The sequence below is a fragment of the Macaca mulatta genome, chromosome 7, assembly GCF_049350105.2.
Source record: "Macaca mulatta isolate MMU2019108-1 chromosome 7, T2T-MMU8v2.0, whole genome shotgun sequence".
Taxonomy (NCBI): domain Eukaryota; kingdom Metazoa; phylum Chordata; class Mammalia; order Primates; family Cercopithecidae; genus Macaca; species Macaca mulatta.
This window is the reverse complement of record NC_133412.1, coordinates 179,497,632-179,524,711: the sequence shown is the minus strand read 5'-3', so window position 1 is coordinate 179,524,711 and position 27,080 is coordinate 179,497,632. Positions and strand designations below refer to the sequence as shown.

Sequence of the window (27,080 nt, the reverse complement as noted above, 5' to 3'; positions counted from 1 at the left end):
TGGACCCTCTGCCATAGGGGTAGGGCTGGGAACCAGGCAGCCCATGTCCTCCGTGGGGCTGCACCCAGGGCAGAGGCTCCATCCATGAGTGGGGATGTGTGGAAGAAGTGAGTCTCTGGTTCTCAGTAAGTCTTGTCAAGGACTGAACCTCAGCAGCATGACCTGTGGGCAAGGTCAGAGGGCCAATGTCCCGGCCCTGGGGGAAGAGTGTGCTCTGGTGGGAGCTGGGCAGGAGGAGTCCTGTCTACTTGGCTGCAGCCATCTGTGGTGAAATTTACATCATGCTGAGCTGGGGCATAGAAGGAAGGAAAAGAATCTTTGATCAAATATGAATATCATGGCTGACCTTACTGAGTTTTTGTAGATTATCTCGAATAAATGTTGCTTCACTTTCTGTATGCTGATAGGGCCTTTCCAAACCTGTCAATTTTTCAAAATAAGTCTCACCAGTTTCATGGAGGCATGAATATGTCGAACTCCTTATACTGTCATATGAGATGTGGAACTGTTTCCTTCACTGATTATAAAATAATGGGTTGACTTTTTTTCCAACACTTTACACATACCATCAATTGTCCTATTGCTTATATGGTTACAACCAAAGCAATGCTGATATTATTCACATCTGTTCTATTGCAAGGTATGCCCTCTACTCGCGTCCACTTGCTGGCATGTATTTCCATTTGTCTGTGTGTTTTAGTAATTTGAAAATGATTGACCTAAGAGTGTGTGTGTGTGTATGTGTGTGTCGTGTGTGTGTGTATGTGTATGTCAAGGACTTATCCTGCTATTTGCTGTTCTCTGACCTGCACTGATCTATGACTTAAAATTTCTCTAATTTTGAGGAAAAAAGTATAGGGAAAGTGAGTTTGAGTCCAGACACAAACCTCACTGAAGTGGGCATAGGATTCTAACCCCAGGGGTGCTCAGGACACACTGATCACAAGAGCCAGCCTCAGGGGCAGGTGCAGATGGAGGCTAAGGTCTGGCTTCCTGTCAGCACTGTGGCTTCTTCTCCACAAAACATCCTCCCTTGAGGAATTCATCTGGACTCATGATTCTTTGCTTATCTCCAAAGTCTCTGAAATGAAAATGTTTGTTTTAATAAGAGAAAAACTTTCCCACATGTGCAAAAGACAGTCTCCTATGGTCACTTAATCTTGTCTTTAAATGTCAATTAATTATCAATGCTTCTGAAGTAAATCAGCTAAATCTATAAAATACACTTCGTTTAACTTAACCCTGCAGCCCAGCACGACAGCATTGACAGGGCCAGCAAGCAGCAGGCAGGTTACGGTGCATGCTGAACAATGGGGCGGAGGGAGTTAGCATCCAGTGCAAGAGAAGAAAGTGCCCGTGGTGGTCACCATCAGGACCCAAACTCACAGCTCCAATTGTAGGTGACCCCGTGCAAAGGAAGAGATACCCTCACCAATGTTTAGTGTGGATGTCGAGTCTGATGGTGCCACACTCACGCACCACGTGAATATGGAAAGATTTACCAACTCTAATTTTGAGATGTCTGCTGAGGGCAGCACAGGCCTCTCAAGAAAGTCCAAACTGGCTCAGTAGAGCAGGAAAGAAGGCTGTCTCAGGGTTTTTATAATGGTTTGGTGTTGAAGAAATGGTGGGGCTTCCTTCTAAGGAGAAGGAGCTTGTATAATTTGAACCTAATATTGGCATCCAGTGAGGGCACTTCCATGATTTTCTACTAGATTTCCCATGTGCGGGGGACAAAAGTGAAGGAAGAGGATAAATCCTGTCATCAGTAGTGAGGCATCAAAATAGAGTCTGATGACTTATTCTACTTAGCAACTTCAGAAAATGAGTGAAAAATGAGGTAAGTGTTCACTCTGGGTGGACAGCAAATAGGTCTACAGAAAATACTTTTTTTAAGTATAAGCACGTAATAAAAAGAAGGAGAAGAACAAATTGAACAGGGATCTTGGCCCAATGTCCTGATCTCACTCTGTGAGATCATCAGCTTGCTCAGGGGGTCTCAGGTCAGGTCCTTCTTCAATAGATCTCAGGCCTTACAGGATATATGGGAATGTCCTTTCCTGGAGCAGCCTGACAACTGGGCGGGTTTATGAGCTTATTCCTCAGTTGCAGTACATGAAAAATCATTCAATCTACAAATTTGGAAAAATAAGCCTGTAGTTTTTATAAAAGATTACAGCCATTTCACAGGCTGGGAACACAGCCCTCAGTAAAGACAAGAGACAGGCACTCCCGAGGATGAGCGGTGCGGCAGAAACTTTATACTGAACGTGTTGGCTAAACAGACACAATCAACAGGTTACAGGAGGGGCTATGCATGTTCATAAAGGTGGTCATGACACATGAATATAGGAACAAACATACATGTAACATGTGACCCCTGTTCACTTAGCAGTGGGGGCTTAGCATTTAAATGTGCTGCAGTTAGGCCCTGTGTGCCAAAAGCTGGAGCAGAGGCACAAAGGCCCTCAGAGCGCAGCCTCCATAAATGGCCAGAACCAGGCCGTGGTCAAAGGTCTTTGATCAGGAGAAAGTTCCTGAAATCAGTCTCGTGTCCAGTCAAAGCTGGGGTTATGGCTGTGGAACAGGGGTCAGTTAGTCAGGGGATGAGCTGCAATTGATTAAATCGTGCTTGTCTCAGGGTCAGTGCTTATTTAGCTGCTAGAAAAAAAATAACCTACTGGCAGTTAGAGCAAAGTTTATTCTTTTATAAGAGTTGGGGTCAGGAACATAACCCCCTCCTGGCATGGCCTTAGGTCTTGCTTGTAACTTGGCATCTTATTGCCCCAGAGAGTCTGTTCCGTCAGTCTTATGATCTCCATTTTAACGTTAGTGTTGGTCCGTGTTGTCTCTGAACCGCCAAGGGGAGTGGGTATAATGTGATGTGTCTGATCCATTGTTCTGTACAGCTGGGAACTCAATTTTTAGGTGTTTTTGGTGCCCCCTTGGCCAAGAGGGGGATCATTCCATCTCGTGGGATGACTACAATTTTACTTTTAGTTTAAAGTTTATAAATATGAACCTAAGTATTGACATTCTAAAAGTCACTCCTTTGTTTTGGCTAAAAGTACCTGGCAAGAGTCAGTTTCAAGAGAAATGAGGTTCAAGAACAGTATTTTCTGATAACTTTATTTGCGATAGACACATGGGAGACTGTTGAAAAGATGTAGTACCAAAGCAACCTTAACCTGTTGATAAATAGAGTTGGTATAATACAGAAATCACTTTCAATACTTCGTAACACATGCAAACATGCAATAAGACAGCAGTGAGCACTGAGTGCAAAGTCTCGAAAGGTATGATCTTTCAGCTACCAAATAATAGGGTAATAACGGACGTATTCTGGAGGAGTTGACTATAGTACCACAACACTAGGGGGAGAACTTTTGGCCAAGGAAGTCCAAGATTTTCTTAAATTTTTTTTTTTAATTGTTTGAGACAGAGTCTCACTCTGTTGCCCAGGCTGGAGTGTGGTGGTGCAATCTCGACTCACTGTGACCTCCGTCTCTTTGATTCAAGCAATTCCTGCCTCGGCCTCCTGAGAAGCTGATGTTATAGGCGTGTGCCACCACACCCAGCTCATTTTTTGTATTTTTAGTAGAGACAGGGTTTGCCATGTTGGCCGCAATGGTCTTGCATTCCTGACCTCAAGTGATCCTCCCACCTTGGCCTCCTGAAATGCTGGTATTACAGGCGTGAGCCGCCACACCCAGCCGAGATTTTCTTAAAGTTTTGAAAATTTTAACTTATGGGTTACAATTTTCTTCACATTTCCAGAAAGTTGTAGACAGTATTTATTCTGTGTTATATGAGTAATTGTAATTCCTTCCATTTTAGATAGTATTATAAACAATTTTAAGGCTGCTTGCTTTGTGTAATGATCCACTACTATAGATAAGTAGACAGATGATAGATGAATAGATAGATACATACATACATACGTACCTCCTTAGAGATATAGATGCACACATAAATACATAGATAGATAGAGTCACAGATATATTTTAGTTATTATGCTACTTTTTTCTTTGCCTTTACTTCCTGTGTTGTATTAGTCAGATCTCTAGGACTTAGGAGTGCATTTACAATTCCTTCCCTTGTCCGTTTTGATGTGTTCTAGAAGATGTAAGAATCCTTTTGTGTGCAGATCACTTCAAAGTCATGCGCTGCCCTTGCAATATATGTGTTTGTCTGTGCCTTTGCCTTACTGACAAGCTCTGCTGAGTACAGTTATTTCTACCATCTGAGCTAACTTTACACTTGGTAGAGAAATGTATTCTAAATGGAGGCTTCCACTATTAATTTAAATTACTAATTCATAACCTACAGCTTAATTGTTGAGGTATAATCTGTCAGAGATGATATTAGATCAAAGATTTCCAATGAAATCTAATATAAGGGATGTGAACAAATTTTCCTAATTTAGGTAAAATAACTCTGAGCCCATTCTTAGTATCCAGCCATGTCTCCTATCTATCACACTGAATCCCACACTAACTTTGACCTAACTTGTGACTTGTAAGCTTCAAATATAACGTTTTGATTGTAATGCCTCTAAATCAGGATGTGTGGTTATTTTAGCCAAGAGTAAAGAAAAGCAATTTAACTTACTATAAATGAGGAAGATTAAAACCTAATGAAAGGGAAACTGGGATATGAGTGGCTCGAGACTTGGCTATACTAACAACATGGGACCTGTTTATCTAGGAATAATCCGTCCTACCCATGAAAGATAAAACAAAACAGGAGACCAGAAACTCATTTGGTTGTAAAATGCTTCCTCTGAAAGATTTTGAAAAGGAAAAGGTGGGGAAAATATGAAAGGAAGATAAAAACTTGTGATCTCAATTCATTATGTCATGAGGGGGGGACATAAAGATGATCCACACAAGAAACTGATTTTCCTTTCATTCTTAAGAAAATAGTTATAGATAAAAAAGTTAAATATCTTCACAGATAGTTACTCTTTGTTCCTTTAATTTATGTAAAGTGCTGACTTAGTGCAGGAAAAGTACATAATTTTCTATTTCCCTGTGTGCTTCTTTTTCCTAACATATAAATTTTCATCCCATCCCTCTTTCCCCTCTAGCCAGCTTTTCTCCCCCTTTTTGTATTGAAAGCCCTAAAAATCATCTTTGGGGAACAACATTAACCACACACTCTTTTGTGTGATTACTTTAATTTTCATTCCAGGCATGCCCTGACTTTGGCAAAATTTATTTTAATTTGATTGTGATCTGTCTTAGAAACCTTTGGTTGCTACTAGGAAATATCCCAAATTAGGAGTCAATTACTGTAAGAATCAGATATACTACTGTGTGCGTGTGCTTGTGTGTGTGTATGTGTGTACAAGTATGTTTTAATTTTTGTGGGCTTTGAGCCATGTAGTTCTCTCTCTGAAGATACTATTTGGCATGACCTTTGAACAGAGAATTCTAAAAGAAATAAGAGGCTCCTATGAATTCTCTGAAAGTTTCTGGACTCCTCGTGGCCCTTGACTGTGTCATGCATCTGACAGTCCCAGGGAAGAGACTCTCTGGTGGTTTCATAGAATCTGTGCTTGGGCTGTCCCTGCAGTTTACTGGGTATAGTAATGACAACTCACTGTTTCAAGAGATAATTTCAAAGCCATAAGATGCTGCTAAAACAGCATTGTGAACAGGGGAGAGCCCCTTCATTCTGGGAGAGCAACATTGGGAGAATAAGCTCTGTGAGCCCAAACAGCACCCTCCCCTGCAGGGTGAGGGCAGAGCTGCAGGGCAGGCCCAGAACCCACTCAACACAGAAGTCAGCCCTGGAGCTGCTGCAGAGGAGTCTGAGAGGAAAATTTTTCCCAGCACCTGAATTACACTCATTTCAGAACAAAAATACTATTAAAAAGTTAAAATAAGTAATTAATGTTCAGGAACAGTGGTTAACACCTATAATCCTAGCAATTTGAGAGGCTGAGGTGGGAAGATTACTTGAACCTAGGAGTTTGAGATCAGCCTGTGAAACATAGTGAGGCTTCATCTTTATTTTTGAAAATAAAATAAAAATAAAATAAAATATAAAAAATTTAGCAAAAACTACTGATGTGTCTTTCCATATCCCATCATACGTGGAGCGTTTACGTAACCCAATGCATCAGTGAGAACCAAATTTGAAAGGAGAAAATTTTAGAGTTTTCAGATATCTTAGGAGTTGGAAGATGTAGAACAAAAATAATTTTATCAATTCAATGTGCGCAAATACTGAGAGACACACTCACGCCAGGAGTTCAGCCTGCAGAGGGCAAAACCCAAAAAAAGGTTGAGGCTTGAAAGTGAGATCATTTTGAGGACCATGTCCTGTGAGGGTTTGTTTCTCTATTAGAGGAGTTCTGTACTCATGAAGTTCTGGACAAGCCAGGGGACAAGTATCAGTAAACAAACATCAGAACTTGAACCTCAGCTTCCCACTGTTGCATTCTCCATGTGTCATCTCTCTGTTATTTCTCATGATCGATCAGGTCTTTAGCTATGAAATATTCTGCCTAATTAACATGTAAATAGCTTGAAGTCTACTGAGTTAAATATGTATATTTTCTCCTGTTTTTCCCAGTTGTTCCTTCCCACAGCTCCAATATTCTCCACTGTTATCATCTCGTTCTAGATCTCCTGCCATGCCCTACGGTAAGGATTTGATTCCATGACAGAATGGAGGTGCCTCTCGATGAAACTTTGGTCAGAACCTCGATTTTTATTTCATTTCCTCTGGGGCTCCACTAGTGCCTCTGGAATAATGGTTTCAGTAGCGGGCCCCTGCAGGGTAGGTAATTCCTCAGTTCTGTAATGCTGATGAGGGAGGTGGGTCTGAATGCATTTCAGAAGTATGGGCTCTCCCTCTCTCTTAGACACTTTGGGAAAGGAACACTCTTCTGACTGTCCCCATTCTAGGGCAAAGGGATTCAACAGAATAGGAATGCTGATCAAAGAAAACCTTCAGCTGAATTAAATTTAAAGAAGTTTAACAGAGCAACGGATGATTCGTGAATCAGGCAGCCCCCCAGAATCACAGTAGATTCAAAAAGACTTTAGTTAAGCCATGTGGTGGAAGAAGATTTATAGATTTTTTTAAAAAAATGATGTACAGAAATCAGAAGTGAGGTACAGAAACAGCTGGATTGGTTACAGGTTGGAATTTGCCTTATTTAAACACAGTTTGCACACTCAAGAGTGTATGAGTGGTTGAAGTATGGCTGCTGGAATTGGCTAAGACTCAGCTATTGTTACAGGTGCATACTCCTACGTCAGGTTTTCAATGTTGTCTCCCTATTCAGGCAGGTTACGGTTTGTCCACAAAGACTCAAACATAGAAGTACGGAGTCCTTCTCAGGCCATATATAATTCACTTTATCAGTGCCCTTCAGTATGTGGTTCCTGAGAATTTCACACAACAACACGTTTACCACGCTGAAATTTAAGCAATCCAACACATGTTTATAGCTTTATCTTGTAATAGGCTATATGTCATATGGCAGCCTCTGCCTCAGTTTAACACCATAGCTTTGTTTCTCTCTACAAGAACTTGTTTCTCCCAAGATTTCCATATTTGTGAAAGGAAAATAAATCTTTGGGACCCCCAAATCACTAAGCCAAAGGAAAAAGTCAAGCTGGAAACTGTTTGGGGCAAACCCCCTCCATTATTTCCCTAAAATGACAGCTGCTAAGGTTTTACAAAGCTACACACCTCCTTCAAAATTTGGTCACAAGGAAAACCCTTGTGGACCAAGGACAGACACAGTGATTTTTCTGCTCACTTAAGTCAAATGCACATCTGATTGCTATCTTTGCTCTATTGTTTCGCCAACGCAGACTATGGTCTATATGACTATTCCTGTAAATTGTGCATTCAGTTAAAGGCTAATTAGAAACTTAAAAGAATGCAACCATTTGTCTCATACTTACCTATGATGTGGAAGCTCTCTCCCCACTTCGAGTTGTCCTGCCTTTCTGAACCAAACCAATGTACATCTTACATATATCGATTAATGTCTCCTGTCTCCCTAAATTGTATAAAACCAAGCTGTGCCCCACAACCTTGGGCACATATCATCAGGACTCCCTGAGGCTGTGTCACTAGCATGTCCTTAATCTTGGAAAAATGAACTTCCTAAATCTATTGAGATTAGTCTTGGATAGTCTTTGGTTTACAGGTTTTTTTTCTATCACATAACTTTAATTATCTGAAAAACTAAAGAAAATTTGCCAAACAGCACATTCTCTTGTTTAATCTGTTATTGTTTTGTAAAAAGAAATATATTTATATAATTTATATATAATTTTCCATCGATGTACATTACCAAGCTGAGTAGCACACTTATTAGTAAGACTCAGAGTAATAAAAAATACAAGTTCAGTTAGCAACTTAGTGGAAAAACAAATTATGCTACATTTGTTTGCTGAAATGCTACACACTATATATAAGAAATAAACAAACACCACCAAAAGCTTTAATTCTCAATATTTCTATTGAGAAAAATAAGCCAAATAGATAAGAGTATATACTATATTGCTTTATTCTTATAAATTCTAGAAAATAAAAGCTAGTTTAAAGACATATGAAAACATTAGTAGTTTTATAAAGAAATGGTAGAAAAAGGGAAGGAGAGAAAACAAAAATCATATAAAAGACCAAGAGGAATGCTGAGGGGAGCTGACTTGTCACCTTCTTTAAAATAGGAATTTTTTTCAACATTTACTATTGTACAGGTTAAATGTGAATTTTATTATCTGTCAATTAAAACTTATAAAATTTATTACAAGTAAACAACTGAAATTTTAGACAAAGAAGGAATGATAGGAAGGAACAAATAAATATGTTAAATGTCAGGTATACCTAAACATTTACCTGCCTGAACCCTTTCTCCATATTTTTAGGTAAATGCAGCAAAATCACACAGGTTCTTGTGACAGGAAGTGGATTCTGCAAACCACACTAGGCATGTTTATCTCTTTCCTAGAGTTGGTTAAGAGAACAACTGAGGCCAGCTGTGAGGAGCATAGGCCGGGATAGTAGGACTCACTCATGCCAGATATAAGCCCTTAGACACATAATACACAGCCCCTCCATGTGTGGGTTCACTTTCACATCTGTACATGAAACCACTGACTCCTACAAAACATAATATATGCACATAGGTAAACACAGTAAAAACATGACGGTTGTTAAATGTTTATCACAGAACAATTTCACAGTAAGACAGCATTTTCATAAATATAATCATTGTCATCAAAACCCCCAAGGACATTCTCATCCACCCTGGGCCCAGCCCTCTCCTCAGGCGTCCCACCCCAGAGCTTGCTATATAGTAGGAGACATGCAAATAGGTCCCTCCCTCTCCTGATGAAAACCATCCCAGCCCTGACCCTGCTGCTCTGGGAAAGGAACCCCAGTCTTGGGATTCCCAGGGATTTTCATTCGGTGATCAGCACTGAAGACAGAAGACTCACCATGGAATTTAGGCTGAGCTGGGTTTTCCTTGTTGCTGTTTTAAAAGGTGACTCATGGAGAACTAGAGATATTGAGTGTGAGTGGACATGAGTGAAAGAAACAGTGGATATGTGTGGCAGTTTCTGACCTTGGTGTCTCTGTGTTTGCAGGTGTCCAGTGTGAGGTGCAGCTGGTGGAGTCTGGGGGAGGCTTGGTACAGCCTGGGGGCTCCCTGAGACTCTCTTGTACAGGCTCTGGATTCACCTTCGGTAGCTACTACATGTACTGGGTCCGCCAGGCTCCAGGGAAGGGGCTGGAGTGGGTCTCAGCTATTAATACTGGTGGGGGTAGCACATGGTACACAGACTCCGTGAAGGGCCAATTCACCATCTCCAAAGAGAATGCCAAGAACACACTGTATCTTCAAATGGACAGCCTGAGAGCCGAGGACACGGCTGTCTATTACTGTGCGAGAGACACAGTGAGGTGAGGTCAGTGTGAGCCCAGACACAAACCTCCCTGCAGGGACGCGGGGGGAAATCAGCGGCAGGGGGCGCTCGGGACCCACTGATCAGAGTCAACCCCAGAGGCAGGTGCAGACGGAGGCTGATTTTCTGTCAGGATGTGGGACTTTCTTTTTGCAGTTTCTCTGGTGAACGTCTCTAAGTTCGAAATTCTGTGCTTACCAATGTCATCTCTACATATTTTTAAAATGATTATTTTAATATGAGAACCTATTCTCATATGCACAAAATGCAGACTGATGCTTACAGAGATGAAAACTTCTCAACCATGGTTGCCTTGCAGGGCTTCCTGGTGAGCCTTCTCCAGTCAGACTCAGGACAGGAACTTCAGAAAGATTCCCTCATGAGAATAGTCTTTAGGATTCTGATTACAACAAGGAGAGAGGCTGGGCCAGGGGTCTGCGTCACGTAGAACCTCACAGGTTTCATGTCTGATCCTTCTCCTGACACTGAAGCATGTAAATCAGAATCAGCACGGATCTAGTGTTGCGTTTGCCTGCCATCTATGTTTTTTTTTTTTTTTTTTAGTTTTAGTTGTTGTTCTTCCTCTTTCATTGGCTTTTCCTGCTCCCTTAAAAAATAAAATGTGGTTTCTGTGGTCTAAATTCTAGGGCCCAAGCTCTTTTCTTGGAGCTCAGGTGGGTCTCAGGCTGTGGCTCCTGCAGCTATGTGGGGGAGACTGATGAGACTGTCTTCACTCCCATTGCTCAGGACCCCACACTGTGTTGTGTGTAGACTCATCTGGGAATGCAAATGGCCGGTGGGAACTGCAGGCGATAAGCTTGCTTGGTCAACATGAGATGTGGATGCGGAATTGATCCTGTGCTGTGCAAACTGCCATGGGGTCACCTTCTTCAGCAGCAGTGGTATAAAGTGGGTGTCAAAGTTGCCAGAATAAAAACGGAGCCACTAGTGTTAAAACCCTGATGAATGAAGCTGGAGAAGGCCATGAGGGAGGGTTCTCACACTCATCCCTGATAACAAGAACTATCATAAATAGACTGTAAAACCACAACCTGCACAAAGGCCACTTGCACAAAGGCCACTGCAACCATAAACCAGTTACTTCTCCAAGTGCATCTGCCCAGCATCTGCCTGTTCAACCTTACACTGATGTCACCCTTGTTCATGCTTCTAACCCGGAATAATAGTCTCAAAACTATTCATCTAACCCTCCTCATTTTTCTTTCAAAACCCTCGTCTTCCTTTACCTACCTGAATGCAACCATGCATATTCCCATTGTGACGGCCAGCCTCAAATAAACATTATTTTATTTTAGAGTTTCTTTCTGTTTGTTTTTCAGGTTTGACAAGCTACAGATGGACAGGCCACCTTTCTGTGAGATGTAGAGGATGACAGTTTTGGGGGGTGGCTAGGGATGTACAATGTCCATGAGATAAGTCATCAGTAGGAGAAAGCTCGAAGTGTCAGAGAGAGCTGAAGTGTGAATCACCATGGAGTTTCACCTACTCCAGTTCTGCTCTGATGGAATCAGGCCCACCCAGGTTATCAGTGACAATCTACCTAACCTAGAGGCAACCAATGACATTTTAATAACATGTATAAAGTATATTTACAACACCCCCTAGGTTAGTATTGGATCGAATAACTGCAAAATATAACTTAGCCAATTGCACCATAAAACGTATACTTGCCCATGGAGAAGGACCTTCAACATGAGATCTATGGTCTTAAAATTTTTTAAGTTGTAAAACTGAGCATTTTACAATTAGGCTATTATAATTTTGCTGAGTTTTACAATCTACATGTATATTTTGGCTATTCTCACTTTTTCAGATGCATGGCTTGCAACTATATTCTCCCATTCTGTAGGTTGGAAATTTTTCCTTGTGTTGCGGGATCTTTCTATTTTGATGTTGTCCCACTTGTTCAACTCTGCTTTTGTTGTCCATGCTTTTAATGTAAAATCTAGAAAACCATTTCTAATTTTTTTGCGGGAAAGAAAATTTTACAATTGCAGTCCATACATTTAACACTTTAACCCATTTAGAGTGTTTTTAAAATTAAATCTGACGTAAAATTCTTAATTCTTTGCATGTGTAAATCCAGTTTTTCTGACCCCCTCTTTGGGAGAGACTATGATTTAGCCATTATATATTCTTGGATATAGTCCTATTTAGCCATTGTATTTTCTTACGTATTTATTTCACACTGAAAATTTGTTTGCCATCAATATATCAGTTTATTTCTGAGCTTTCTACATGAATTTATGCCAATAACATCCAGTTTTTATTACTCAATTTTTAAATTAATTTTGAAATTTAAAAGTAAGATGACTCCAAGTTTGTTCTTGCCTTGTTACAGATATTGGGACAAAATATTTTAACCTTTCACCATTAAGTAGGATAATAGCTATGGCTTCTCATAATGACTTTTATTATTTACAGGCTATTATCTTGTATTACTACTGTGTTTAGAGTTTTTATCATGAAACTTTGCATTTTAAAATGTAATTTTCTGTGTTTGGTGAGAAATTAATGAAATTTTTTCTTTTATTCTCTTTATTTGGTATACCACATACATTGATTCGAGGACATTGAATTATTGCTGCATCTCAAAAGTAAATTTGAGTTGGTAATAGTGCACAATTCCTTTAGTCTTGTGGAATATAGTTGATAATTATTGGGCAGGTGGTTTATTTTTGTATATTAGGAATATTGGTCTGTAGTTTATTTTTCTGCTCTTGCCCTTGTCTATTAGTGGTAATTTGGTAATTGTAGCCTTATAGAAAGCGTTTGAAAGGTGGGTGCCACACCAATTTTTGAGAAAGTTAGAGAACTTTAGCATTACTTACGTAAATGTTGAGACTTATTTTTTTCCTTTAACATATAACCTATCATGGAGAATATTTAGTCTGTGCTTGGGAAGCGTGCATATTATGCTGCTGTTGGTTGAAATTATCTGTAGATGTCTGTTAGGTTACTTTGGTTAATAGTGTTTTTCAAGTCCACTGTTTTCTTAACAATTTTTTTTCTGGATGTTCTATGCATTATTGAAAGTAAGACATTGAAGTCTTCTATTTTCTTATTGTTTCTTATTTATTTCTTTATAACTCTTAAAGTTTGCTTAATGCAGTTATATTTCTATTTGTATAATACAAATATGTAAAAAAAATAATAATTGCTTAGTAATTTTAATGGCACAGTCGCATAATAAGAATTTAAACTTTCCCAAACGCTGCCATTGCCTCTAAACTCCTCCAGGAGTCTCGCATCTGCTCTGGGCCCTGCTCTCCCCTCAGGCGTCCATCCCCAGATCCTGCTATAGAGGAGGAGACCAGCAAAGAGGGCCTTCCCTCTTCTGATGAAAACCGGCCCAGCCCATGTTCTGTAGCTCGGAAAGAAGAGCCCCAGCCTTGTTCCCAGGTGCTTCCACTTGGTGATCAGGAGTGAACACAAGTGACTCACAATGGGATTTTGACAGAGCTGGGTTTTCCTTGTTGTTGTTTTTAAAGGTGATAGATGGAGAACTGGAGATATTGAGTGTGAGTAGATAGGAGTGACAGAAAGGGTGGATATACGTGGCAGCTTCTGATCACAGTGTCTCTTTGTTTGCAGGTGTCCAGTGTGAGTTGCTGCTGGTGGAGATTTGGTATAGCCCATGGGGGTCCCTGAGACTCTCCTGTGCAGCCTCTGGATCCACCTTCAGTAGTTGCTGGATCAGCTGAATAGGCCAGGCTCCAGGGAAGGGGCTGCAGTGAGTAATAGATGTAAAGTACAATGGAAGAAAGACATACTAAGCAGACTCTGGGAAGGGCAGATTCACCGTCTCCAGAGACAACGCCAACAACTCGCTGTATCTGCAAATGAATAGTCTGAGAGCCGGACTTGGCCCTGTATTGTTGTGTGAAAGATGCCAAGTGATGGGACATCAGTGTGAGCCCAGACACACAATTTCCTGCAGGGAGAAAGAAGGAGGCTGGGCTGCAGGGGGCACTCAGCACCCAAATAACACAGGGGCAGTTCCAGGCTCAGGTGAAGATGAAGGTTAAGGTCTGCTTTTTTGGGGAGGGCCTGTGGATTTCTCCGACTCTAACAGTTCTCCTGGGATCCTCTGTTTATTTGTGGTTCTGCTCCTACCATGAAGTTTCTGAGTTAGAAAAGTTTGCTATTATAGGAGGAAATACTCTCACATATCACAAAGGCAGTTTTAATTGATGAAGGTAGGAAAATGCAGAGGAGGCCAGGTGAGGCTGTAGACACTGTCAGCCCATGATGCCAATCTTACAACTAGTGATGCAGAAGAGTGGGAAGCTGATGGAGCTTCCTAACTACCCAGTGTTCCAAGCTAAGCCCATCAGTGCCATTGATTCCTCTCTGAGCACAGTCGCCCGCCAGGAGTCCCCCATGTGCCCAGCAGCAACCACACCTCAGTATCTTCACTGTGCACAGTCATTATCTGGTAGGAGCTTCCAGGATGGTTGTCTTTGGCACAAACCGGTTGATGACTGTCACAGAGTGGCAGCTGGGTACCTGCCTGGTCCATGGGACTCCTTGATGTTGAAGAGATGGGTGGTGCATTCTCTGGGCCAACACACTGTTGATGCATTTTCGTATAAAAACCATGATTTTACTTGATTCTCTTAGATAACATAGGAAAGCAAGAATGCAGCCTGCAAACAATTGTAATTTTCTACTTTATCCCAGGTTTATTGTTTCTGAATTCTATCTAGGATCCAGGCACAGTATTGCCTTTCTTATAAGGAATTCTTCTACCTATGCTGAAGCCATTTATTTCTTATATTCTTTGGTTTCTGTCCAGGCACCAAAATCTTAAGTAGGAAAATTCTTTTTTTCCACACACTAATATTCACCTCCTGAAGATAAAGGACAGTCTGTCCTTACTTTGAATCTGAAGTAGGAGCTGTTCCTGTACAACTCAGGGCCCTCAGAGATGCAAATGTTCAGAGTCAGATGTTTCTCCTTGTGGGGTGACCTCCCCTGCCAGTGATTGCCGCTCAGGTCTAATTGTGGATTCAGAATTAGGACACCTTTAGGTTATCATGGGTCACCCTTGTTCTGAAAATCACCATTATCATAGGTAGAGGTAATAATCCAATGCCCATTCTCCTGACAGCAGTTTCTCTTTTTTATTTGGTTGAAAGTTTGGGGGGGAATGTGACCATATATTTATCTGATTCTAACCTCAGAATCTACGATTTGCTTTAGGATACCCACAAATTGGGCAAAGGGAGCTCTTTATTCTCATCAAAATGCGTATTTCTGTGAATTTCAACATGTTGTTTAGAATCCATTCATGCCAACAATGTTTCTCAGTGCACTGTTGGCCTGGTGAAGACCTCACAGAGAGCCACTCCCTCACCTGTGCTGTCTCTGAATTCTCCATCACAACCAGTGCTTCCTGCTGCAGCTGGATCCGCCAGTCCCCAGGGAAGGGACTGGAGAGGATCAGGTGGACAGGTCGTGAGGGAGCACAAATTCCAACCCACTCTTCGGAGTCCAGTCACCATCTCCAGACCCATGTCCAAAAAAACAGGTTTCTTTTACAGTTAAGCTGCCTGAGCAAGAAGTACACAACCATGGAGTTTTAGACAAAAGACAAAGTGCGGGAAAGTCATTGTGAGTCCAGACACAAAGCTCCCTGCAGGGGAGCTCAGGAACATCAGGGGATGCTCAGATCACCAAAGGGCACTCAGGACACCAGGGGGCGCTCAGAACACATCAAGGCAGGTGCAATAGGAGGGAAAAGGTGCTGGAGATGGGGTTTTGCATCACCGTCGTATTTCACCACTGAACACCCGCCACTATGTTTATCCTAATGTATGTGATTGTTTGTCTTATCACAAAATGATATTTCTAAAAATATAAAACCATATGTAGGTGCATGAAGTTGTCCTTTCCTTCTTATGCAGACTTTTTACATTAAAACTAAGTTCCTGTTTTTACTTGAGTGCCTCATAAATTATGGTCAGTTATGTAGGATCTCTGTTCTTTTCTGTCTCCTTTTCTCTCTGCTTCTCTCTCACACACAAACTGACATACACAGAGTTCTTTAACTTCAATGACCTGATGTACTGAAGACATCGGGTTTCAAGTGCAGCTTTTCTTGTTTAGCTGTTGTTCATGTTGAAACAATAAGAACATGTTTCTAAGCTGTGTACTTCTCTAAGCTGAGTAGCTGAGTAGCAGCTTTCTTTATAATACTCAGATACTGAAAGCAATGCAAATATTGATCAGCAGCTTAATCAGTAAATAAACTGTGGTAAATTCATTCATTGGAACAATACGCACTGTTCCAGTCACATACTGTTGGATATGCTCAACAGTGTGGGTAAATTCGCATGTACTTATGATGAGTAAAATAAGCCAAACAAAAGTACACATATGATCCCACTTTTATAAATTCTATAAAATGTAAACTAATCTAAATTTACATAAAGAAGATCAGTTGCTGATTATAAACGTGATGTGAGAAGGGAAGGTGTAAAAAACAAGAATTACAGAAAAATGAGGAAATTTTGAGGGTAATTGATTCTTTCTGTGTTAATAAAGGTAATGTTTATGTCATTATTTGTCAAAATGGACACGTTATGGCAAGATTATTATTTGTTAACTTCACCTCATTAAAATATTAAAAATTCAAACATGTATAATTTGGTAGAAAATGAGTTAGACAGACATGGATAAAATATATGAGAAATTAAAAAAAGAAAATCACAGAACAATGGCATGGTGATTTCACTCATCAACCTGAAAAATTTTTAAATTTCTCAACACAGAATTAAAGGTTTAATTAATTATATAAATATATATGATATATATAAGTATTATATATTATGTGTAATATATAATTATGCATTATATATTATGTTTATATATAACATATGAAAAATTAGACCCTTCTGAATATACACATGAATGAACCCTGGCTCTCCTTTTATTTTTAGGGAAACACTAGTATACAGCACAATAATTTTATTTTTTCGTTACATGATGGGGATTAATCAAATCACACCAGGCATGTCCGTCTCTGTCCTGGAATTGGTTCAGGAATTAGGTATGTCCTGTTGACAGGAGCTGTGATACAAAGCTCACAGCATTAGTTGTCCTTGATGCCATGCAAAGGCCAAGAAATCTCAGCTAAAATGTAGTGTGGATGTCACATCTGTTGGTGCCTCACACTCCCCCCATGTGAATATGAAAAGGTTAATTATCTCTTGAGGTATCTGCCAAGAGCAGTGCAGGTCTCTCATGAATGTCTAAAATGACTTGATAGGGCAAAAAAAAAAAAAAAAATAGTTCAGTGCCAAACCATCCCTACACACATACATACGTGTACAATTATCATATTCTGTCATCTGTGAGTAATAAGTTACATCATTCTCTCTTCAAATTATTTAGCCCCCAGAAGGCCAAGAAAAACTCTTCTGAATCTGTTCAAACCATTGACCCAGAAATCACATGATGAGCAACGGCTCAGGTGGTTCTAGGTGTTGAGTTCGTCTCTTCCCCTCCAATGTCCCACAGCCCCTGAGCCCCCCTCTCCAGATTCTATCAAGAAATCCCAGCTCAGGCACAGTAAAGAAAACAACTGACAGAGTGAAGAGGCAACCTGCAGGATGAGAGACAATATTTACCAACTATATGACAAGGGATCAATATCAAAAATATAAAAGAAATGCAAACTACTGAATAGTAATAAAATATGATTAAAAATAAGCAAATAAGACCACCAAACACCTCTCAGAAGAAGACATACAAAGGACCAACAAGTATATATAAAATTCTGAAAATAAATAATATACAGGAAAATGCAAATCCTCAATGAGATATCATTTCATCCTTGTTAGAAAGGCTGTTACTGGCCAGGTGTGGTGGCTCAAGCCTGTAATCCCAGCACTTTGCGAGGCTGAGGTGGGCGGATCACGAGGTCAGGAGATCGAGACCATCCTAGCTAACACGGTGAAACCCCGTCTCTACTAAAAATCCAAAAAATTAGCCGGGTGTGGTGGCAGGCGCTTGTAGTTCCAGCTACTCGGGAGGCTAAGGCAGGAGAATGGCGTGAACCAGGGAGGTCGAGCTTGCAGTGAGCCGAGATCGTGTCACTGCACTCCAGCCTGGGTGACAGAGCAAGACTCCATCTCAAAAAAAAAAAAAGAAAAAAAAGAAAGAAAAAAAAAAGAAAGAAAGGGTATTATCAGTAAAACGAAAAATAATAAAGACTGGCTAGGATACTCATACATCATTGGTGGGAATGTAAGTTAATAAAGCCATGATGGAAAGTAAAGTTAGAACTCAATATGATTCAGCGATTCAGCAATTCAGCTGTTGAATATATATTTAAAAGAATGAAAATCCCAATATTTAAGAAATGTCTGCACCCCCATATTCGCTGCAACACTATTCTATTACAATAGTTACATGAAATCAACCTATACATCCATCAACAGAAAAATGGATAAAGAATATGTGGTATATTTACACACTGGAATATTATTCACCCTTAAGAAAGGAATGAAATTCTAGCATTCACAGCAACACAGATGGAAGTGTACACCATTGTGTTGAGAGAAATAAGAGGCATATGTTCTCAATCTTATGTGGAAGCTAAAAAATTTGATTTTATAGAAATAAAAAGTAGAATAATAGATACAAGAGGCTGAAAAGGAGATGAAATTGAGTGATGGGGAAAATACTTGTTTATAAATACAAAATTACAGCTAGACAAGGGGAATATGCTCTTATGTTATACAGCACGGTAGGTTGACTAAATTTACAATTTATTTTACATTGTTTGTTTGCAAGATGCTAGAAAGAGAATTTTCAATGCTATTTACACAAAGAAATGTTAATATTTGAGTTGATAAATTTGCTAGTTACTCTGATTTCGTTATCATATATTGCACACATGTATTAAGCTATCACACTGTACCTCACACATATTAACAGTTATTATGTGCCAACTTAAGAAAAAGTTCCTGTTAATTAGAAAGGATGATATTGGCACACATTACAAATGAATAAACACAGAGCCAGAAATAAATGCCAGTTTTCTTTGAAATAGTATATTTCCTAACAGCAATTACATTAATTTACATCAAATCATGAATCTGATTGTGGTAGGAATAGAAAGGCCTATGCATAGAAATTTTAAATTTCAATTTTAGCTTTCTGTTTCATACTATAAAAACAAATACTTTTCAAACAACTAATAAAAACAATAATGTGGAGAAAATGCATGGGTGGTATATGGTGTGTGGTGTGCGAGCTTTTGCTTGTACACAAGTCTGTGCCCATGGAGGATGTGTGGTGTGTGTGTCTGTGTGCATTTACTTTTTGGGGGGTTCTCTGTTCTTTGTAGTTCTGTGTTTCTGTGTCTCTCACAAAATTTGGAACATTCTTAACCATCATTTCTTCAAATATTTTTTTCTGTATCTCTAACTTTTATTTTTGATAATTAAAATATATCTAAACTATACTTTTTGATATTTTGTTTAGTATCTTCACTATTTTTTTCTTTGAAATTAACTTTCTGTAATTTCTAGTAACATATTTTAAGTCCATGGTTTTATTCAAAAGCTGAGCCATGTCTACTGATGAGCGTGCCTAAGGCTTGCTCAGTTTCATATTTCATTGCTTTTGATTATTTTATGCATTTCCATTTGATTCGTTTTTAGTATTTGCACCTCTCAGTTACCTAATTTTACGTTATGTCCACATTTGACTTCACACATTTTTTAAATATAAATGTTAATCACTTTAAATATCATATTTAATTAGATAGTTCTTGTATTTGTGTTATTTACAAATCTCATTCTGATGATTTTTTCATTATGACTTTGGTCTTTCTCATTGATATATGTTATAATTTTTGTTGCTGGCCAGACACGTTTGGTTGAACAATTGATATTGGCTTACGACTTTATTTTATGCATTTTCTGCCTGTATTTAACCACATCCTGTCTTGATGGGCCTTTCTTATTGAGGTGTCTGTGAATCTCCTCAGAGCTACATTTGACATTTACTTTTGCAGTGGATGTCAAGGGTTGAAGTCTGTTCTTCCATGTCCACCAGAGACATCAGATACTCCAGTGACACCTTGTTTTTCTTTCCTGCTTGGCTTTGCATCTTCACCTTGTTCCATTCTACAGAGGATTTCTTGTAACTTCCTCAGGTGGATTAAAGTGTTGTATTTAACTGACAATTGTGAAATTGGTGGAAGGCATTGGACTAAAAGAAGATTCTCATCCTTCTCATGAGGCTATGTTCCTAGGAAGGTATTGTGGCCCTGGGTCTCGTTGTGACCGTCAGAGTGTTCCTGACACTTACCTAGATGAGATACTGGTCTATGTGTTCTTTTCCCTTCTCCTTGGGAAGAGTTTGCAGTCGTTTTCTCCCACAGCTCCAGTGCTCTCCAATGGTGTCATCACCTTCCAGATACGCTGCCCTGCCTTGCAGATTAAGACTGATTCTGTAAGAAAGAGAGGGGAGCTGCTTCTCAAGAGAACGTCAGTGGGGACCTCTGTTCCCATCTCAAGACCTGAGAGTTTGCACCAATATCCCTAGGATTCTGGTTTCAGTGACTTGTCCCTGCAGAGTAATTCATTAGTCCTGTAGAGGGGATATGGAAGGTGGGTCTAGATGTGTTTCGGAAGCGTGGGATTTCATTCTCTCTCAGACACTTTGGGAAATAAAATTTTTATGTGAATGTCCCCATTCTAGCAGAAAAATATTAAAGATGGTAGAACATCGCTTTGGTATTTTGTCCCTGAGAGTTTTACATTACAACACACAACCCACTATTTATTTGTATTTTTATCTTGTTACAACCTGCATTTCATATGCCAAACTCCGCCTCTGGTAATCTCATACCCTGACTTTGCCTCTCCCTAGATTTCAGGTTTGTTATTTGTCTTAAAACTTCATTATATAAAGTATTAAAAAATTGCAAAATGCTGTATTCTCTCTTTATATGTTATAGTTGATGTTGCTATGAAAAATAAGAAAAATGTATTTCTGATCTATGTACACTTCCAAGCTGAGTGGCAGATTTTGTTAGTAAGACCTAAAATAGTAAAAGAATCTAAATATTGTTCAGCTGCTTAATAGAAAAACAAATTAAGGTAAACTTGTCAACTCAAATACTCCCCATCATTTATAATTAATAAATGTCTAATACACACAACAGCGAGGTAAAATACATAAGCATTTATGTTGAGCAAAATAAACCAACCTAATAATAATATATGCTATATTATTTTATTTTTACCAATTTTGATAAATAAAAATGTATCTGAAGTATAAAGAAGATCAATATTTTACTGAAGAAATGGTAGAAGATGAGAATGAGAAAGGAGAAAGTATATAGAAGAACAAGAGGAAATGTTGAGAGGAATTCACTTATCCATTTTCTTGGTAAGTATGACAGTTACATCATGCTTATTATTTGTACACTTTAAATATGTGAAGTTTATTATCCTTCAATTAAACCTCGCAGTGTTTATTACAAGGAAACACATGGAAACTTAGACAAGGAAGGAGCGATAGAAAGGTATAAAAATATATTAAATGTCAGAAATACCTAAAAATTCATCTACCTGAAGTCTAGTTCTCTCCATATTTTCAGGTGAGTGCTGGAGTGCAGCAAAGTCACACAAGTTCTCAATGCCGGAAGTGAATCCTGCAAACCACACTAGGCACATCCAGCTCTGTCCTGGAGTTGGTTTAGGGAGCAGTCAGAGCCAGTGATGAGGAGCACATGCCCAGATATGGGGGTTCACTTATCCCAGACATGAGCTCTTAGACACATCCTTAGCCCCTCCATGTGTGGGTTTACTTCCACTTTTGTAATTGGTGAAAACATTGACTCTTGCAGAACATAATTTACACAAGTATTTAAAAATAAAATCGGAAGATCAGTGCAAAGTGTTTATTACAGCACAATTTCATAAGAAGACAGCATTTTTATTTTCTTTTGAGACAGGGTCTCACTCTGTCACCCAGACTGGAGTGCAGAGGTGTGATCTCAGCTCACTGCAGCCTCGGACTCCCAGGCTCAAGTGATTCTCCTGCCTCAGACTCCCAGGTAGCTAGGATTACAGGCGCACACCACTACCACCCAGCTAATTTTTGTAGTTTTAGTAGAGATGGGGTTTCACCATGTTAGCCAGGCTTGTCTCAAACTCCTGACCTCACATATGATCAACCCCGCTCAGCCTCCCAAAGTGCTGGGATTACAAGTGTGAGCTACGATGCCCGGCTACATTTTTTTAACCATTATTTTCACCAAACTCCTGCAGGTCACGGTCATTTTATCGGGGTGCTGCCTTCTTCTCAGGCATCCAACCCCAGAGCTTGCTATATAGTAGGAGACATGCAAATAAGGCACTTCCTCTGCTGACGAAAACCGTCCAGCCCTGACCCTGCAGCCCGGGAGAGGAGCCCAGCCCTGGGATTCCCAGGTGTTTCCATTTGGTGATCGGGACTAAACACACAGGACTCACCACGGAGTTTGGGGCGAGCTGGGTTTTCCTTGTTGCTATTTTAAAAGGTGGTTCATGGAGAAGTAGGGATATTTGCTGTGAGTGGATATAAATGAGATAAACAGTGGATGTATGTGGCAGTTTATGATCATGGTGCCTCTTTGTTTGCAGGTGTCCAGTGTGAGGTGCAGCTGGTGGAGTCTGGAGGAGGCCTGGCAAAGCCTGGGGGGTCCCTGAGACTCTCCTGTGCAGCATTTGGATTCACCTTCAGTAGCTACTAGATGCACTGGGTTCACCAGGCTCCAGGGAAGTGGCTAAAGTGGGTCTCAGCTATCAGTAATGGTGGTATTAACACATACTACCCAGATTCTATGAAGGGCCAATTCACCATCTCCAGAGACACCACCAAGAACTCACTGTATCTGCAAATGAACAGCCTGAGAGTGGAAGAAACGGCTGTGTATTACTGCATGAGAGACACAGTGAGGAGAAGTCAGTGTGAGCCCAGAGAGAAACCTCACTGCAGAAGTTCCTAGAACCACCAGAGAGCATCCTAGTCACTGTGCACGGGGCTGTCCCCAGGGTTAAGTAAGGTGGTCCTAAGGGCTGTCTTCCTGTGAGGGACTGGGGCTGCCTCATTATCAAATTCTTCTAGGTAACTTCTCCAGATTTAACATCTCCAAATGTTACAATTCTGTACTAATATTTTGATGTCTTTGAATGCAAAACTGTTTTCCTTTTTTCTTTTCTTATTTATTTATTTATTTATTTATTTATTTATTTATTTATTTTTGCAACAAGAGGACACATCCTCACCTTCACAGGAGCCAGACTGCCATGTTGGGGGCAGAAATGACCCTGCCTTGGTCATCAAAATCAGAGTCCTGAGGAAGCCCAGGGGAACCTTGGGACTATTTTCTAATCAGACTCGGGGTGAAGACCACTGTGGAAATCTCTTTTGGTCTCAGATTGGAGCCAAGAGGGAGGCTCACCCAGGGCCAGAATCTTTAAAATCTGACAGTTTTCACAGCTAACCCCTCTCCTTTTTAAAAACTAAGCACATCTGACTCATAAGAGATCCAGTTGGCTCTTTCCCATTTCTCCTCTCTCCAGACTTCGTCTCACAGTTCCCTTGTCTCCTTTTCTTCCTGAAAACAGAGGGTGTGTATTCTTTGGTCTAAATCCTAGGATTCAGGTTTGTTGCCTGGAACTCAGGTGTGGCCCAGGCTGTGATTCCTGCAGGACCTGTGAAGGCTGAGGGGACTTTTTCACTCACCGTTGCCTGGCCCCTCCTGTTGTCTTCTGTGCATAGACACATTTGGGAAATGAAGTGGACTTTAGTCACCAAGGAAATAATGGTAGTTTTCTCAAATGGGATATTAATGTAGAAGTGATCTTGTGCTTCTCATACTCACAGAGTCCCCTTTCTCACCTACCACTTTGGGCAGAGTTGAGGATTGACACTTTATTGTGCTTTGAGCTCCTCGTGACAGCAAAGGTAAGGCCTGCCTAAGCATCGCCAATGTCAAGAATGCTGATCATCAGGAAGGATAGGCTGGAATTCCTGGGAAGACCAGCAACTGTGGTCCACCCTTACATCAGCTTCTCATTGCTCTGATTGAATCAACCCCGCCTAGGTTATCTAGGACAATCTTCCAGACTTAGGAAAAAATGATGACAGGCTTTTCTTTTCTTTTTTTCTTTTTTTGAGATAGAGTCTTGCTTTATCCCCAGGTTGTAGTGCAGTGGCACAACCTCAGCACACTGCAACCTCCACCTCCCAGGCTCAGGTGATTCTCCTGCCTCAGCCTCCTGAGTAGCTGGGAGTACAGGCTCAAGCCAACACACCTAGTTAATTTTTGTATTTCTATAGAGATGGGGATTCACCATGTTGGCCAGGCTGGTCTCCACCTCGTGACCTCAGGTGATCTGCCTGCCTTGGCCTCCCAAAGTGCAGAGATTACAGGTGTGAGCCACTGTGCCCAGTCTGATGACAGGTTTTTCTAACACCTGTGTTATTCCACTGGAGCAACACCTGGGTTAGTGTGTGGTTAAATAACTGAGACTATAGTCTAGACAAAGTGACACAAAAAATTGTTGCCATGGCAGCACATCAAAAAACTTATCCACCATGATCAAGTTGGCCTCATCCCTGGGATGCAAGGTTGGTTCAACATACACAAATCAATAAACATAATCCAGCATATAAACAGAACCAAAGACAAAAACCACATGATCATCTCAATAGATGCAGAAAAGGCCTTTGACAAAATTCAACAGCCTTTCATGCTAAAAACTCTCAATAAACTAGGTATCGATGGGACGTATCTCAATAACAGCTATTTATGACAAAACCACAGCCAGTATCACACTGAATGGGCAAAAACTGAAAGCACTTCCTTTGAAAACTGGCATAAGACAGGGATGCCCTCTCTCACCACTCCTATTCAACATAGTGTTAGAAGTTCTGGCCAGGGCAATCAGGCAAGAGAAAGAAATAAAGGGCATTCAATTAGAAAAAGAGGAAGTCAAATTGTCCCTGTTTGCACATGACATAATTGTATATTTAGAAAACCCCATCGTCTCAGACCAAAATACCCTTAAGCTGATAAGCAACTTCTGCAAACTCTCAGGATACAAAATCAATGTGCAAAAATCACATTCCTATACACCAATAACAAACAAACAGAGAGCCAAATCATGAGTGAACTCCCATTCACAACTGCTTCAAAGAGAATAAAATACCTAGGAATCCAACTTACAAGGGATGTGAAGGACCTCTTCAAGAAGAACTACAAACCACTGCTCAATGAAATAAAAGAGGACACAAACAAATGGAAGAACATTCCATGCTCATGGATAGGAAGAATCAATATCATGAAAATGGCCATACTGCCCAAGGTAATTTATAGATTCAATGCCATCCCCATCAAGCTACCAGTGACTTTCTTCACAGAATTGGAAAAAACTACTTTAAAGTTCATATAGAACCAAAAAAGAGCCCTCATTGCCAAGACAATCCTAAGCCAAAAGAACAAAGTTGGAGGCATCACGCTTACCTGACTTCAAACTATACTACAAGGTTACAGTAACCAAAACAGCATGGTGCTGGTACCAAAACAGAGATATAGACCAATGGAACAGAACACAGCTCTCAGAAATAATACCACACATCTACAATTATGTGATCTTTGATAAACCTGACAAAAACAACAAATGGGGAAAAGATTCCCTATTTAATAAATGGTGCTGGGAAAACTGGCGAGCCATATGTAGAAAGTTGAAACTGGATCCCTTCCTTACACCTTACACAAAAATTAATTCAAGATGGATTAGAGACTTACATGTTAGACCTAAAACCATGGAAACCCTAGGAGAAAACCAAGGCAATACCATTCAGGACATAGGCATGGGCAAGGACTTCATGTCTAAAACACCAAAAGCAATGGCAACAAAATCGAAAATAGACAAATGGGATTTAATTAATCTAAATAGTTTATGCACAGCAAAAGAAACTACCGTCAGAGTGAACAGGCAACCCACAGAATGGGAGAAAATTTTTGCAATCTACCCATCTGACAAAGGGCTAATATCCAGAATCTGCAGAGAACTTAAACAAATTTACAAGAAAAAGGCAAAACAACCCCATCAAAAAGTGGGCAAAGGATGTGAACAAACACTTCTCAAAAGAAGACATTTATACAGCCAACAGACACATGAAAAAATGCTCATCATCACTGACCATCAGAGAAATGCAAATCAAAACCACAATAAGATACCATCTCACACCATTTAGAATGGCAACCATTAAAAAGTCAGGAAACAACAGGTGCTGGAGAGGATGTGGAGAAATAGGAACACTTTTACACAGCTGGTGGGACTTTAAACTAGTTCAACCATTGTGGAAGACAGTGTGGTGATTCCTCAAGGATCTAGAACTAGAAATACCATTTGACCCAGCCATCCCATTACTGGGTATATACCCAAAGGATTATAAATCATGCTGCTCTAAAGACACATGCACACATATGTTCATAGCAGCACTATTCACAATAGCAAAGACTTGGAACCAACCCAAATGTCCATCAATGGTAGACTGGATTATGAAAATGTGTCAAATGTACACCATGGAATACTATGCAGCCATAAAAAAGGATGAGTTTATGTCCTTTGTAGGGACATGGATGAAGCTTGAAAGTATCATTCTGAGCAAACTATTGCAAGGACAGAAAACCAAACACCACATGTTCTCACTCATAGGTGGGAATTGAACAATGAGAACACTCTGACACAGGGTGGGGAACATCATACACTGGGGTCTTTCGTGGGGTGGGGGGATGGGGGAGAGATAGCATTAGGAGAAATACCTAATGTAAATGACAAGTTAATGGGTGCAGCACACCAACATGGCACATGTATACATATGTAACAAACCTGCACGTTGTGCACATGTACCCTAGAACTTAAACTATAATTCAAAAAAATTGTTGCCATGATTTTTTAAAATTTTATTTCTAGCAATACAATCATGTTCATATTATAAATAACTTTGCTAAAATATAAGTGCTATTATTGGTCTTCTGAGCAGAAAACTTCAAAACAGGATTAGGTTTTCATGCATTTGTATGAGAAGTATGTC

The 27,080-nt window shown here is 40.1% G+C and overlaps 1 pseudogene and 1 gene segment (V, D, J or C); both read left to right on the top strand.

Annotated features, from left to right (window-relative positions):
* The window catches only part of LOC106995637 (immunoglobulin heavy constant delta-like), a 727,209-nt gene that overhangs the window by 456,599 nt on the left and 243,530 nt on the right, over positions 1-27,080 (top strand). The window contains 1 exon segment of the C gene segment in view: positions 24,506-24,511. Coding sequence covers positions 24,506-24,511 — 6 coding nt within the window.
* On the top strand, positions 9,390-10,785 carry LOC714310 (immunoglobulin heavy variable 3-23 pseudogene; annotated as a pseudogene). The gene is made up of 3 exons (XR_013395304.1): positions 9,390-9,520; positions 9,624-9,939; positions 10,611-10,785. The product of XR_013395304.1 is annotated as an immunoglobulin heavy variable 3-23 pseudogene (transcript).